The sequence below is a fragment of the Boleophthalmus pectinirostris genome, unplaced genomic scaffold, assembly GCF_026225935.1.
Source record: "Boleophthalmus pectinirostris isolate CB_2022bp ecotype Guang Dong unplaced genomic scaffold, ASM2622593v1 HiC_scaffold_6, whole genome shotgun sequence".
Classification (NCBI taxonomy): domain Eukaryota; kingdom Metazoa; phylum Chordata; class Actinopteri; order Gobiiformes; family Gobiidae; genus Boleophthalmus; species Boleophthalmus pectinirostris.
Window position 1 is genome coordinate 27,623,902 of NW_026571447.1, and position 14,364 is coordinate 27,638,265.

General features: G+C 36.4%; 1 protein-coding gene across 1 annotated transcript; it reads right to left on the reverse strand.

The window, feature by feature from the left end:
* Positions 1–241: 241 nt before the first annotated feature.
* otoa (otoancorin) lies at positions 242–14,173 on the reverse strand. The gene is made up of 29 exons (XM_020927948.2): positions 14,041–14,173; positions 13,209–13,284; positions 12,842–12,894; positions 12,741–12,762; positions 12,597–12,642; positions 12,399–12,507; positions 11,980–12,039; positions 11,716–11,903; positions 10,944–11,071; positions 9,895–10,004; positions 9,666–9,808; positions 9,267–9,378; positions 8,731–8,940; positions 8,308–8,475; positions 8,059–8,193; positions 7,932–7,981; positions 7,728–7,848; positions 7,529–7,647; positions 7,312–7,447; positions 6,063–6,256; positions 5,901–5,991; positions 5,451–5,577; positions 4,144–4,412; positions 3,255–3,404; positions 2,711–2,853; positions 2,058–2,191; positions 1,651–1,748; positions 1,324–1,477; positions 242–453 (listed from the first exon to the last, which is right to left on the reverse strand). Exons 2-29 carry the CDS (start codon positions 13,258–13,260, stop codon positions 374–376), a joined length of 3,402 nt encoding a protein of 1,133 aa, XP_020783607.2. The 5' UTR covers positions 13,261–13,284; positions 14,041–14,173; the 3' UTR covers positions 242–373.
* Positions 14,174–14,364: the final 191 nt, after the last annotated feature.

Consider the following 14,364-nt stretch of genomic DNA (forward strand, 5'->3'; position numbering starts at 1 on the left):
ATAGTTTTGGTGTGTGTTACATGCACAAACAAAATGTGATCATTAAAAACGCCTGGTGACAGATTTAAGTTATCAAATTTTAGATCCAATTTTAAAATTATTCTTTCAGTCTTCATTTTTTGTTGTCATTAGTTAGTTCTTTTGCACTGGTGTGAAAGAAACTATTTAATCTCAATAATCCAATAAATCCAGAAATCAGATAATGATCAGATTTTTTGAGTGCACGCAAACAGTCACCATCTATTGCAAACGCCCTTATATATTTTATTTAGTGAAAGATAGAAAATTCAAACTACTCATTTACATTGAGTGCAAATAGATCTGCCATCTACATGATCTTTGTGGCAGGAAGCAGGATTCTGTATTCAAAACTTCACAGCAGAATGAGCCCCAGCACGAGAAACAGGAGAGGCTTAAAGAAAGCGCCAATGCCTTCAGTCGCCAGAGGTGGAGCTATAACACAAAACAACAAATTACATACTGCAGTACGTATAAAAACATATTAATCAGTACTTATTTGGAGATATAAAAATACGTGATACTTAATTTTTTTTTTGGGGGGGGGATTATTGTTTCATATTTATTAGAGATTTTTGGGTTAAAAATAATAGTATATTCTAATTGAGCACTTTGTTGTTCAATACTTAGAACATTTTTATAATAACTAATATGAGTACAAGTTGAGTACAAACTTTGAGTACAAACTAAATACAAAATTCACGCTGATATCAGTCTAATGCAGTAATCCCCAAAGTGGGGGTCACAAGATGATCTCAAGATATGGTTTAAAAATGATAACACTGTATTCAATCTATTTATTCTTTAACATTAAACCTTATATAACACGTTTAGCCACTTTTATCACTATTATCAAAGTCAATTTCTGCAGGGTTATGTGGGGGGGGTCTTGTCCTCGAAAGTTTGGGAACCCCTGTTTACGGAGTGTCTTGCAAACTCATAGAAATGCTCTGCACAATTTGGGAACTGAACCTGCGACCGTCTTGCTTAGAACACCTTTAACTTTGTGGAATATGGCACATGTGCTATAACGTAGAACAATGCATTGTTCTTTTAAGCCTATGGTAAATATACACAAACACAATCCCTGCTTATATTTTAAAGAAACATCATATGCCACTGAAGGCTGTGATCAGGCACACATCAAAATTAGGACGTAACCTTGAACTAAACCTCGACTAAAACAGGACTAAACCAAGTCTTTATCAGGTCTATATCAGGACACACTTGTGTATTCTGTTAGGACGCACAAGTGTGAATGCAGCCTTCAAATACATCTTTACTAAAATTCAAAGTATTATTTACCTTTATTTCCACTTTCGGAGCTTGGGTTGCGAACTCCTTCGATGGCCCTGGAAAGAGCTCCCAGCTGTTCTGCTGTCATGGCGGCTTTCTGCTCCTGAGTTACCAAACCAGCGTTGTCAGGGCCGAGCGCCTCAATCTGAGTTACTGACAGAGCCTTAAAGGGAAACACACAGACACAATCAAAAAGGTGTATGACTTTTATTTATTTATTTTTTATAGAAAAGACAAAATTAATTAAGATTTTAACAAACAACCTTTTATAGACTACATTTAAACTTGTTAACAAAAAATCTGAAAAGATATAAAAGTTGCCCAAACGTTCCTTACGGCTAAGTTGGCAGGGGGGATGAGAGGAATGCAGTCCTTGCTTATGTGTTGGAAGACAGAGACATCCAAAGAAGCAAATTCACCATCACTTAGGCCAGCTGAAATATAGAAAAAGTATTTACAGATATTTTACTCCTCTACACCTTTGTTCAGAATGATCATAGTGAATATGACGATGCAGTTATCATAATGTGCACTGTTTAACTTCTCATGATTAAATACAAAAATAAACTGATTGCATTTGATCAAAATGAAAGGGCAGATAGTTGAGGTTAACCATGATAGTTCAAAGCTCCTTCATTTACATCATTGTAATCTAGGCTCTAGTAAATCCCCTTATGTACCGGACCATCTCGTTACCAGATACTTGATATAAATAAATACTTGATGATGGCAGAGGACCTCACCAATAAAAGTGCCCAGGTCAGAGACTACAGCTGGAGTCCAGGTGTCGGGGGCTCCAAAGGATTTCATTGTGAGATTCTTGTACTGTTGCATCACTTCCGCAGGGCACTGGAGTGACAGAGACCCCACAGCTTCCCTGAACAAGACAGTTATGTACATCAGATACTGTATATAAATGATGCAGCAAAATAAAAAAAATAAAATAATAATAATAATTTAAACATGGCTTTTCTACACATCAATTTGATCATAGCACAAAGTGATTACACTAAGAAGGCTCATGGTGAAGTATTTGCTATGAATCACTCATCATAAAAGGAGATCACATTACAGTACCATTAAGTTACAAATTTAAGGTACTACCACTACCAAGCAAAAAAAAAAGTGTTGATGCCTGGTGGGTACTGGGAAGGCAGTGCAGGAAGTCAATAAAAAAATTGATTGTGTAACCTTCCAAAAATAGTATGTGATGGAATCTATGAACATTCTTATTATGTTTTGTCAATCTACATAATGTATATTACCAGAATAGGTACTGTTACCAAAAAATGAAAGTACTGCCCTAAACATGGGAGTATGGCCTAATGTCACTGAAATCATTGTTATATTTTTGAGGTAATTATTTTCATTGGGAAGTTTTCCAGTTTTCTCGTACGTGAAGGCGGTGACGTTGAGTTGCTTGATTTCTTCAGCGTTCAGTCCACACATGAAACGGCTCAGAGCCACCATGTCGGAGGCCGCCAGACCGGCAGGCGTCAGACTGTTGAATTTGGCTGCTGCCTTCCACACGGCTATGACCTGCTCAAATACACACAAAGCACTATATAACCACTGTATATACATTATGTAAAAAGTAAAAAGTCAGTAAAGAAACGTTGGCCATACAGACAAAAGTCTATGTATTTTGGGATCATCCTGGTAATGATAAACAGATTATTTTTTGCCCTTCAGAAAGGTGCTAACAAGCGTATATTCATTCATTTCTGTTTCTTTATGTGTGACATTTAGAGGCCTTTCCATCATTTAAAAGATATAATTTGGATTTTTTGTAAGTCTATTTTATTTTTTTATCAGATCTTTTTTAATCTTTTTCTTAGACGATTAACTCAATACAGTATTCAATTGTTTGCATATCTACAATTCAACAGCTTGTACACAATCTATGGGCCACTGCTTTATATAAATAGTGATAATTGTACCTGTAAGTCATTCCAGCCACATTTGGCGATATCGTCCAGAGAGTCGAGACTGAAGCTCATTTTCACCAGTTGGTCAGCAGTGAAGCCCTGAGAGATACAGCCCAGCTTTGCGACTTCAGTCTCATTCATACTGGCAGTTGAACCAAAGGCCTGCAGATACATAAATACATTTAGAGCCCCCTCTTGTACAGGTTTTTGTTTAGTACTTTATTGTCCCTGTAGGAAAATTGTCATCTACATTTGACCCATCATTCAGGAGCAGTGGGCAGCACGTGGAGCGCCCGGGGACCCATTTCTATGATCTTGTTGCAAGGCTTGGTCAGGACGAGCTGAAGGATTTTTACCTCCCTATGATGCACGTTTTAGGTTCCAGACACGGGGAGAACATGCAAAGTCCTGCCTCTTTGTAGCCTTATAGTTTTTACTTATTTGCACCATTTATTATTTTATTTTTTTTTTTTCTATTAATTTGTGTTTTACAAGGAATGGCCAATCAGTTTCTTAAATTCAAACTTCTGGACATTCTTGTAGCCATTTTTCAACAATAAAAACAAATATATGAAAAAATCTGCCTGCTATGATGAAATGCCACATTGGAGAAGTGGGAACTAGAATCAGTTCTGCAGCTTTGAATAGGCCCAGGGCTAATACATCTAAACGTTATCTAACCAACCACGCCCTTCATCACAGTGTTTTCTCCCGAGGTCTGAGCACAATATTTAATACAGATGCAGATTTGTGTTACAGTGAGTTCTTGGGTCTAGTTACAGAAAAGTGGATTTACCTTTTGGATATTTCATGATAAAATACAATGCTGTTATCAATTCAATAAAGCTTCCAGGTTGAAATAAATTTTGATAGTTTGAATGATATGCAGTTGGTGAAATACCTGTACGGCTTTTCCACTGAGCACTTTCAGCTGCTCTGGGCTGTAGCCGGTCACAGCGCCCAGAATATCCACCGTTTCATTGAAGGTGTCCTGAGTCATGGCCTCCAGCTGTTTGGGGGTCCAGTAGACATTTAGCTCTTTCAGGTCCGTGATCAGCTCCACGGTGGGGACTTCAGCATTGATAGCGGTGCCATTGAAGCTGCTGGAGGTGTTGGTGCTGCTGGTGGTGGTGCTAGTGGTCGGCTTGACGGCGTTACTGTTGGGGTTGGCTAAAGAGAAGAAGAACACATCATGTAGTCTGGTAAATAGTTTAAAGGTTTAATATTATGCAAAAAAATGACTCTTGTGAGCTTTAGGCCATCATCAAAAACATGCACTGAGTTCTGTGGTGTTTTGTTTCATTCACACATGTTTGAGTAATCCCACGTTTTAGTCTGTCTACATTTCCACAGCTCAAAATGCTCAGTTCTGCCTTGTGATGTGGTAGTTTTCAAGTCAGCAGCTACCTTTTACTTTTTGTTCAGTAAAGATTGGCAATTCCAGAGCTGAACTCGTCCATATGATTCTAGTGTATGAATTTTTAAAACGCAGTAGAGCACTTCCTGTATTAACACATGACATCACAAGGTGGAACAGAGTGTTTTCTGTTTGAAAGAGGAACTGATCAGACTTTTCAGCTGTGAAGTCTTCAGCCAATCCTTTGACCGTAAATGCATGAACTTTGCCTGCCAATGACGAACATTTCCAGCATAAAGTAATATGACATGATAAGGGCCACCAAGACATACAAGTAAAATAAAATGTAAATTAACTTAAATTAACTGTGGTAGGCCTGCTCGATTATGGAAAAAAATCATCACAATTATTTTGGTCAATATGGCATTCATGATTATTCAAATGATAATTTTTTTAGTTACATGATGCATTTATTCAGCATTTCTCTCTAAAAAAAAAAACCCAACAAACAAAACACTTCGTTATTGATAATATTAAATCGTTTCAACTGTAGTTTGGAGATTGTTTAACACAAATAAAAATCACGATCAAAATTCAATTAATTGAACAGCCTTAAGCTGGGGTTGTTAAAAAAATATTTAAAAGCTTTAGTAAATCGTAAAAACTGTGACCGATCAATATGGGCGGAAAAAAATCTAAATTGCAAAAAATATCGGTGGTGTGTGAGTGACTGGTGGCCATCAGAAGGGCTATAAGCACAGATCGGCTGCTACACTTCTGTCAGAGCAATGGTTTCATTTTAACTTCACCTGATTTAGAAAACACGTTTTTGAGGCTGAACAAAAACCAACCTTCTCTCTTCCTCCGGGCTGCAGGCGGTGGAGTGCTACTAACAGTGAGATTAAAAAGTATTTTGCGGAGATATTCGGGGACATTTTCATTATCAAGGAGATAAGAGACGGCAGTTTTCATGCCATACTGAAAAAAACAAAAAACAAGACACAGGCACATTACAATGAGAACTTTGACAGGTTCCAAAAACAGTTTACTCAGAATGCATTGTTTTAGAGTTCAGATTCAAACATATTCTAGCTGAAGACCTTACTGCAATGCTATTCATGGATTTACACTTCTGTTATATGGTGCCATTTGGAGAACTTTTTCCCATTCAAAAAGAAAGAAATACGCTTATGTTTTAAATTGATAGCCTAACTTTTCATCATTATGAAACTTATTGATCGGCAGGTATTTGTATAGCAATAAAATTTCGAGTAGTGGCAAACAAACAAACAAACAACTACCTCTTTAGACAGAGAAAATGAGGTGTTTCCATACAAAAAGAGGAGACGGCCCAACTCTTCCACAGTGGCAGGAGTCCAAGTTGAGGGATCCCTGGGTTGCACAAAAATTTTTCAAACTTCTGCATTTTTTTGTTTATAAATTTAATTCTTGTTGATTCTTACCCAAAAGTCTGGTTGACCAATTGGAGCAAACCCTCTCGGTGGTCCTCAGGGAAGCGGTAACAAGAAGCCATGGCCTGAAGGGTGGTTTTGAGCACTTCCTTTTCGAGGAGTCTCAGTTTTGTGGGTGAAACTTCACACACCAGCGGGCCCAGTTTGTTCATGTCCTCAGTGGTCAGGCTGGACATATTTGAGCCCTGAAGACCAATGAGAAGATTCAACACAGTGAAATAAATAAATAATGAAATCAAATGTTCTAGCATCTGAATCTAATTATGAATAGAGGTTCATATAACTACTAAAGATCCTATATTATGAAAATACCTGTTCTGAAAAATTGACAGCATGTTATAATGCTCTTACCTCATCAAAAACATACTTTAGTCTGTCTACATTTCCAAAGATCAAAATTATATACTGTATATTCCACCATGTGATGTCATAAACTTCAAGCAGTAGTTTTAAAGTTAGCAGCTACGTTTTACCTTAAATTCAGTAAAGATTGGTCATTTTAGGACTGAAATTACCTAAATTATTCTAGTGAAGGTGCATGGAGAATAAAAAAAACACAGGGAAGCACATTCTTGTGACATCACAAGGTGGGAAGAATTCAGCCTAAATATACAGAATTTTTTAGTTTAACACGTGTGAATGAAATAAAACACAAATATAGGAATGTTTTTTGATGAGGAAATTGCTAGAATTAGAAATTCAACTTAAAAGGATATCAGTGTGGTTGCTTTATAGGATTAGTAAGCATTAAAAAAGTGGAGCTGTACTTGATTCAGTTTTAACACATGACGCACAGATCCTAGTTGTTTACTGCGCTTATACAACGGCTACAAACTGTATTGTCTCACCAGTGAATGTGAAAACCTGTTCACTGTCTGGAAATGTCTCAAATATAATTTATTATTGTTTTAAATGAAGCTGTGCTATTCCTTACATTCTACTCCCAGCAGCATTTGTTTACCCATTGCTCATATGCAAAGAAATAGTTCATATGACCCATTGCGATGGTGATGTCGTGGTAATGGCAGCCGAGTGGTGAGCAGTGCTAGACTGCTTGCATGTTGTGTGATATTAACACATGCCTGTTAGCCATTGGAATTCTCCCTGGCCATGGTATAAGACACAATTAACTAACCTTACCTCATCAGCTGAGTAATGTCACACACAAACATAGTCATAGAATAGTGTATGTATTTCTTGTATCATGTGGGCCTATTGGTAGTATTTGGTTGTAACTCACCAGACAGCTCAGAGCTTTCTGGGTGAGTGCAGGGAGAGAGGCAGAGCGGAGGGATGGTCTGCTGATGTTTAACATTTCCATCTTTTGGAGGAAAGCCGAACACACAGAGTCAGGCAAACCCTGCACCACTTCTGCTCTAAAGAGTTAAACAAGAGGAAGAAATGGTAGGAAATAATTTACAAAACATATAAGGAAAAAGAGAGTGTGTGTTTCTTACGGTAGTTGAATCAGAAAGATTGCAGGGATGCTATTCAGCTCCTCTGTAGTTATGGTTTTAAAGTAGCCTGTTCTTTGTGATTCAAGTGTCGAGAAAAGCTTCTGTGAAATGCATCTGACCTAGAAAATTTTATAAAATAATATTAATACTATAGAACAATTGAAAGTCAAAAATGTAATTGTAATTTGTTCAATAATACCATAGCTTTGGAGAGCCACTGAGGAGTGTCTGCTAAGCTTTGAGCCATTGCCAGAACTTCAGAATCTGCAACAGCTTCAATCTGTTTACAAGTGACACCCAGAAGGATGGAGCCCGCATTTCTATGCAAATAAATTCACATAATATAAATCCTGAGACTTTATAACGATGACATGTGTATAGATCCAAGGCAGAAAAACATTACCTGTACCAATCCTTGACTTCTTGTGTCATATTCATGGCAAAATATGTAGCCTACTCAAGAAATAATAACACATCAGGTGTACAATATACAAAAAACAAAACACTGTTTATTTACAAACTGTCTTGACCTGTCCTTTGCGCCATTTTTTCTGGATAATTTTATCCCAGGCAATGTTGTTGTAGTGTTCCAGTTGACGCAAAGGAACTACTTGAAGCAGTTCATCGGGCAAGTTCATCATCTCTGTGGCATTCATCTTACCTAACTAAAGACAAACATATGTTAAAGGTGCACTACTTAACTTTTCTGGGTCTGAGGGAGATGTTAGAAATGTTACATAATGCACCTTATTAAAAGGAATTAATTTTTTCTTACTCACCGCTCTAAGTATGGCTACACCCTGGGACTTTTTGCTGTTCTTGACAATTTTTTTCAACACTTCACGGTCTTCAAGATCTTTAGGCTTGATCTTTTTGTAAATACAAATTGGCAGCGCATCCGCAACTCCTGAGAGGTCTTTAAGTTCCTCTTCTGAAAGCTGCTTGCACTGAAGATAGAAGTACAGAATTAAAATATGTTTGTCAAATTTTACTTTTAATTGTTTTACTGTTAAAGCAAAACTATCATGTTATTATGTGTGAATGTTACATAGTACATGTGGGCAGTGTTTTTATGTAGTCTAGAGTCTAAAGTCTAAAAGTCTCGACTATAGGGGTAGAGATTTCCTTCTTGATTATCATGATATCCCCTGATTTGGTTTTCCCCCACAGAGAAAATGGTCCAAACCTTAAACAATCCTCACCATATCATCCCCCACAAATGTCTTCAGCACCATACGCTTCTGTTCTTTTGACAGCTTGATGCTGGAGTCATTGACCAGGCTCCTCAGCTCATCCTTACTTAATGATTTTATCTTGTTCCCCAGAATCTTGGCTTCAACTCCCAGCTGACGAATGGTCTGAAGAACGTTAGCCCCCTTGATGTTCACATTGTCCAACAGTTTCTTCTTTATCTTTAGATTAAGTCACAAACATGAAAATACATTAAATCATTGTTCACATTTAATATATTTAATGTGTGCTGCTTCCAGTGACCTATGCAGTTTTCAGTAGTTGGTGACATCACACAATACTGCCCTGATCCTAACTATGTATTTGTAATCAGAAAAACTGCAGGGTTTGAAGAGTGTATCCCTGTTAGACCAATCACACAGCTCCTCATATGTCTAGTCCTCCCCTCTCATCCTTTTTTTTTAGTTCTGCAGGTATTGTCCAATTTAGCAGCTCTATTTGAAATGTAGCTGTGTGCAGACTTTGTGTGTTCCCCTTTAAAATATACCTTTGTCAGACCGCGGTCGTCACACTTAGAAAGGGCAGATAAAAGTGTGATGCTGTCGTTGGCTGTGAGCTGAGAGCTTGGGGGATTGTAATAACAAACCAGCGGGCCTAACCTGTAAAGATTTAAACAAAAAGAATTATCCTTCCACCAATAAAACTGTAATGGAGTTAATTAGCCTTTATGAAGCATGAACAAATAATTTATAGTTTATTAAGAATGCTTCAGGATTAGCAACTAATTAATTCATAAATACCAAAGAATAATGTTTATTGATTATAATCTGAGAAATTAAATAATGTTGAGTAAAGATTATATTGGCTATATTTTTTACACTCTAAAGAAGATTTATGTGTTTATTTCTATTTGTGGTTGCAGTTATTAAATTACAAATGAACCTACCTGTCCAAATAGTTCATAAATTCTTTATTGTTGCTAAAGCATTTTTGGATTATGCTGAGAAGTTTTTGGGCCAGACTGGGCTTCATTGTCATAATTTTGTCCATAATAGGTTTGAACTCGGACGCCTTGAAGAAGTTACACAACTAAAAATAAAGAAAGAGTATAATTTAACACAACAGTCAGGTTAACAGTTCATAATAATAAGTGCCTAATAACAGAATAATTGTGCCTGTTCTTTTGGAGCGAGGTTGAGGTCTGCTGGAGTTAGTTCGGAGAGATACGGGCCGAGTATGGTGAGGAACTCATATGTCAGCCATTTTAAGGAGTTACTGCACCGGACTAAATACAAAGCATCAAATAAAATCAATGAATCAGTGTGACTATGGGAAACACATTTGAGTAAAATAAGAATTAAATCTAGGCTAGAACAACAATAAAACAAGGATCAAACCAAGGTTTGTTAAGAAATAAAAACACATTTTGTCATAAACAAGAGTTATACTCTGGACATGTTACAAAATGCTGCAACATAATTTTCACTGAAATGTCAAAGACATTTCAGCTGTTGATCAGCGGTAGATCATGTGCCTTTATTAGAAGGTTTGATCTCAACCAGTGAAGACCATGGCATGGTGGACTTTACTGTGTATTAATATGCAAATGACTTTCTGCCACAGCACAGTAATAACATGGTAATAGGTTGGAAATAGCAGTAACTAAACAATGTAGTTATGGTTATTACATTGGATTATTTTGGTAAAATTATTATTATCTATATATTATTATCTACCCCTAACCATAACCCAGTGTGGACTGGAATTTATTTACATTTATTTTACTGGATAATAAAGAAATCAGGAGTGCAAACTCATTCGTCTCTTGTTTTCCCAGTCATTATGCTATTTCCATTCCATTAGCATACAACATAGCCTACGCAGTACTGCAATTTCTAAGAAAAACACATTTAACATTCTGTGATATTTTTCTGAATATGTAATAGCTGTTTGTTTTATTAGATGGTCTTTTGAAAATGGTCTTTTGCAGGTTTAAATCTTGTTTATTTTAGGCATGGTAAGTCCCTGCTGAGGTCTGTTTTTTTCTGCCTTTAACCTGGTAAAGTACAACCGTTTTCTATAGTATCCTAAGAAAATGTTCTATAGTATGTTTCTCCCCTGGAATCTTTGCATTGAAACGTCACAAGTTGGATTAGCATCTTCTTTACCCATGCAAATATTCTATAGAGTACATTTGTATCTTCGTGTCTTATTGGGAACACACCTGAGCCAGAAGACGCTCGGCTGCTACAGTTGAATAAATCTTCCTTAATTTTCTCCTTGGCCCAGTTTATCACCTGATTCCTCTGGTCCTCAGTGGTCAGCGGGTACACTTCATTCAGCATTTCCATACTGCATGCAAAACAGATCAGGGCACTTTTCATTTGACTTCATAAGAAATTTTTTCTTTTGTTTGCAAATGTTCTGAGGGGAATATTTTTGTATACAGCATTAAAATTAGGAAATATAGGAACAATATAGTAATGACAGAGTATATTTTGTGGTGTAATCTAAAAAGGGTACCTGTACAACACATTACTATAAATGATTAATTACCGCTGTATTATTATTATTATGTTTCATTGTTGCTGCTGAAAAAAAAAAAAAAGTATTTATCTATCTAGCTTCAGCTGTATTTTGTACAAACATTTGGATATGGCTAAATTACTCTGTTATAGTCAGTCTTGTGTCCCATCTTGTTTCTGGTATTATTTTATTGGATTTTGTGCTGTACTAAGGAAACTCACTACCAGCTCAACCCTTATCTTGGCCTACGTCATCAGAAGTATAATGCTCCCTACAACAGAAGCATAGCCAGACTAGACTGCACTACGGAAAACACTATCACAGTGTCTTGTTTCATGTCTCTGGGGACTATTTACTGATGGTAAATCAACTTCTCCTGTGTCGTCCTCTTCTCTTCAACTCTTGGCCCTCTACAGTTTATTCTACAACAGTAATTCTTCAAAATTCTGAACCACATAGTTCGCACTCACAGGCTGTACAGGTAATCTTTCATGATGGTTTGAGGGAGGTTCAGTTTTTCACGACACTTTGTGATCATAGGTTTGGCGGCTGACAGCAGTGTTTTATAATCCATCAAATTCATATTGCCGTCCATGTTTGTCACAGTGTCCCAAGCCAGCGGAGCCATGATGGCGTTCAGGTAGCAAGCAGAGGACTCCTAATACAAAACAACAGGATTTTAACAAACTGTACTGCTCTACTTAACTGTGTGCTCCATGTGAGATTAGACTTACCGAGACGCTGGCAAACTTCTGGATAATTTTTGGCAACATGTCAGCGGTGAGAGTTATGTCCTAAAAACACAAATTGATGATAGTAGATTCAATTTTAAATGTTTTGGTTACTCAAAATTTCAAATGGATGGAACAAAAATTTATAGCAGAATTTTCTTCTTTTGTTCAGTGCATTATTAAACCAAACCACACAGGGGAAAAAAAATTAAAAAATCATTGTAGTGGCAAAAATTTAAATATTCAATTAGACAGGTTGCCAGGTCAGATGATTAAAATAGATTTTGTGCATGAAAAAAAAAAAAAAAAATGATCAGGTTCAACACGTATAGACTTACTATAAGAACATCTTCTCATAGTAAATTTATAAGTGTTGATTGTCTGTAAGGACATCTACTTCAATAGTGAAAACATTTCTGCACCTTTTTCCCTAAAGAACTTAGAATTTTGGAAGGATTGTAGCCAGAGGAGACAGATTCCAGGACACTGTCAAACACAGCCAGGAGGGGGGAAGTGGTGGAGTCCTTCTCACTGAGAGAAAAGCATTTTAAAAAGATTATAATATAAAGCAGTTTTTAAATAATAAGTAATCAGTGGCACTTTGGTAATGTTGAATGTACCTGTTCAGCACAGTGGCCAGCTGATCAGTGTCAGGTGTTTCATATCCTGTGTCAGAATAAACAGGGTAAAATAAATGAACATATTACATCATATTCATTTACTGAAAACCACAGTAGTGTATTAGTATTGGACGTTAGTCTCACCTTCCCTTTGACAATTTTTCATCTGAATAATAATAAAAAAATGATTAAAAAAACATTTGATGAATTAAACTGTACACAATTTAAATCCTTTGTTTCCATACCAGTTGTCTCGCACAGTTTTTGATCCTGGGGTCTCTCATTTTCACAGATGTCACTGGAGAGAAAAGAAAAAAATAAATGTATGCATTGCTGTTTATCAATTTATTTATTTATTTATTAAGTAAATTGTACATGAAAAGTTTGATTTCACTACATTTACTCATTATTTTAAGTAGACTCAACAAAATTAGAACTAAGAAGTTTGTAGATGTATCAAGTAGACATTTGACATTTTGACTCTAAACTAGTCAAGCTTTTATCATTGCATTTACTCAACAGTTTTAATTAATAGGAAAAAGAGCTATTATTTCATTCATTATTCATTATTTCATTTGAGTGTACATTTTAGTTATCAGCAGAGAATCTTACCTAGGACCACACAACACATTAGTAGCAAAACTGTCCCTCCTTTTCTCCCCATGCTCAAATGTGTTCAGAAACAATCCTGCAAACACAAATACGTTTAAATCACAGATGCGTGTTCATATCAAACTGTTGTGTTATTGGTTGTTATGGAGTCTATGGGCCTCCTACAGCTTTCTCAATAACTCTTTCCTCTGAGGTTTCTGCAGTTCCCTCTGGGCGGCTCGAGACACTGGGCTGGGATAAACAGCCTCATTATACTGAACTGGATGTCCTGCATTTAAAATAATTCTTTTTACATCTCCATAGTGTCCTTTCAACATAAATTCATTTCATTTGCATGCATTCTTTTTGTGACATTCGATTTGGTTACTGTGTGGTGATTTGACTTCTTATTTAAATACACGCACACACCGCATTTATATTTGTGGTAGCCTAAAAAACAAAACAAAACAAAAAGTTTATTTGATTATTAACTTTTTTTTCAGAATATGTGGGATTATCTAAAGGAAATATTACACATACAAAACTATTTTTCTTATAAACTGTATTTTAGTGAACCCACAATAAAATATTATCCACACATTTGTATTCGTGGATTACAATCTATGGCATAATCAAAATATTATATCTTTTGAATGGGGGAAAACTCTTTACAAAGTCTGTCAAATTAGGATGAAATCATTTGTCTAAAATCAATCACGTCATATAACTTTGCCAAACAAAATACAATACAACTGAGAAACGTAAACATAGAGAGCTCATGAAAGTCGGTTTACACATTTTAAAGATTTGAAACATATTATGTAATAAAGCTGAATTAAAGGCATTATCTTACCCTGTTGTGTTTGGGAGAAGAGGGTGCAGTCGAATGAGAGCGGTGTTCCTCTGCGGACGGTCTGTGTGTGTGTGAGGCAAGACAGGTGCAACCCACTGTCTACACCTGCCACTCATGTACTGCCTCCAAATCACTCACTTATTTACACAACTCATGAACAAACGTAATTAAAGATGAATATGCAACTTTTATGGTGGAAGCTCGCACACCTGCTTGTTTCCATCAACATATTACTGCTTTGCCTGTAATGTTCCACAGTATGACATTATACTTATCTATCTCCATGGAGACAAGCAGGCTACACCTCCAAAACCAAGTTACAGG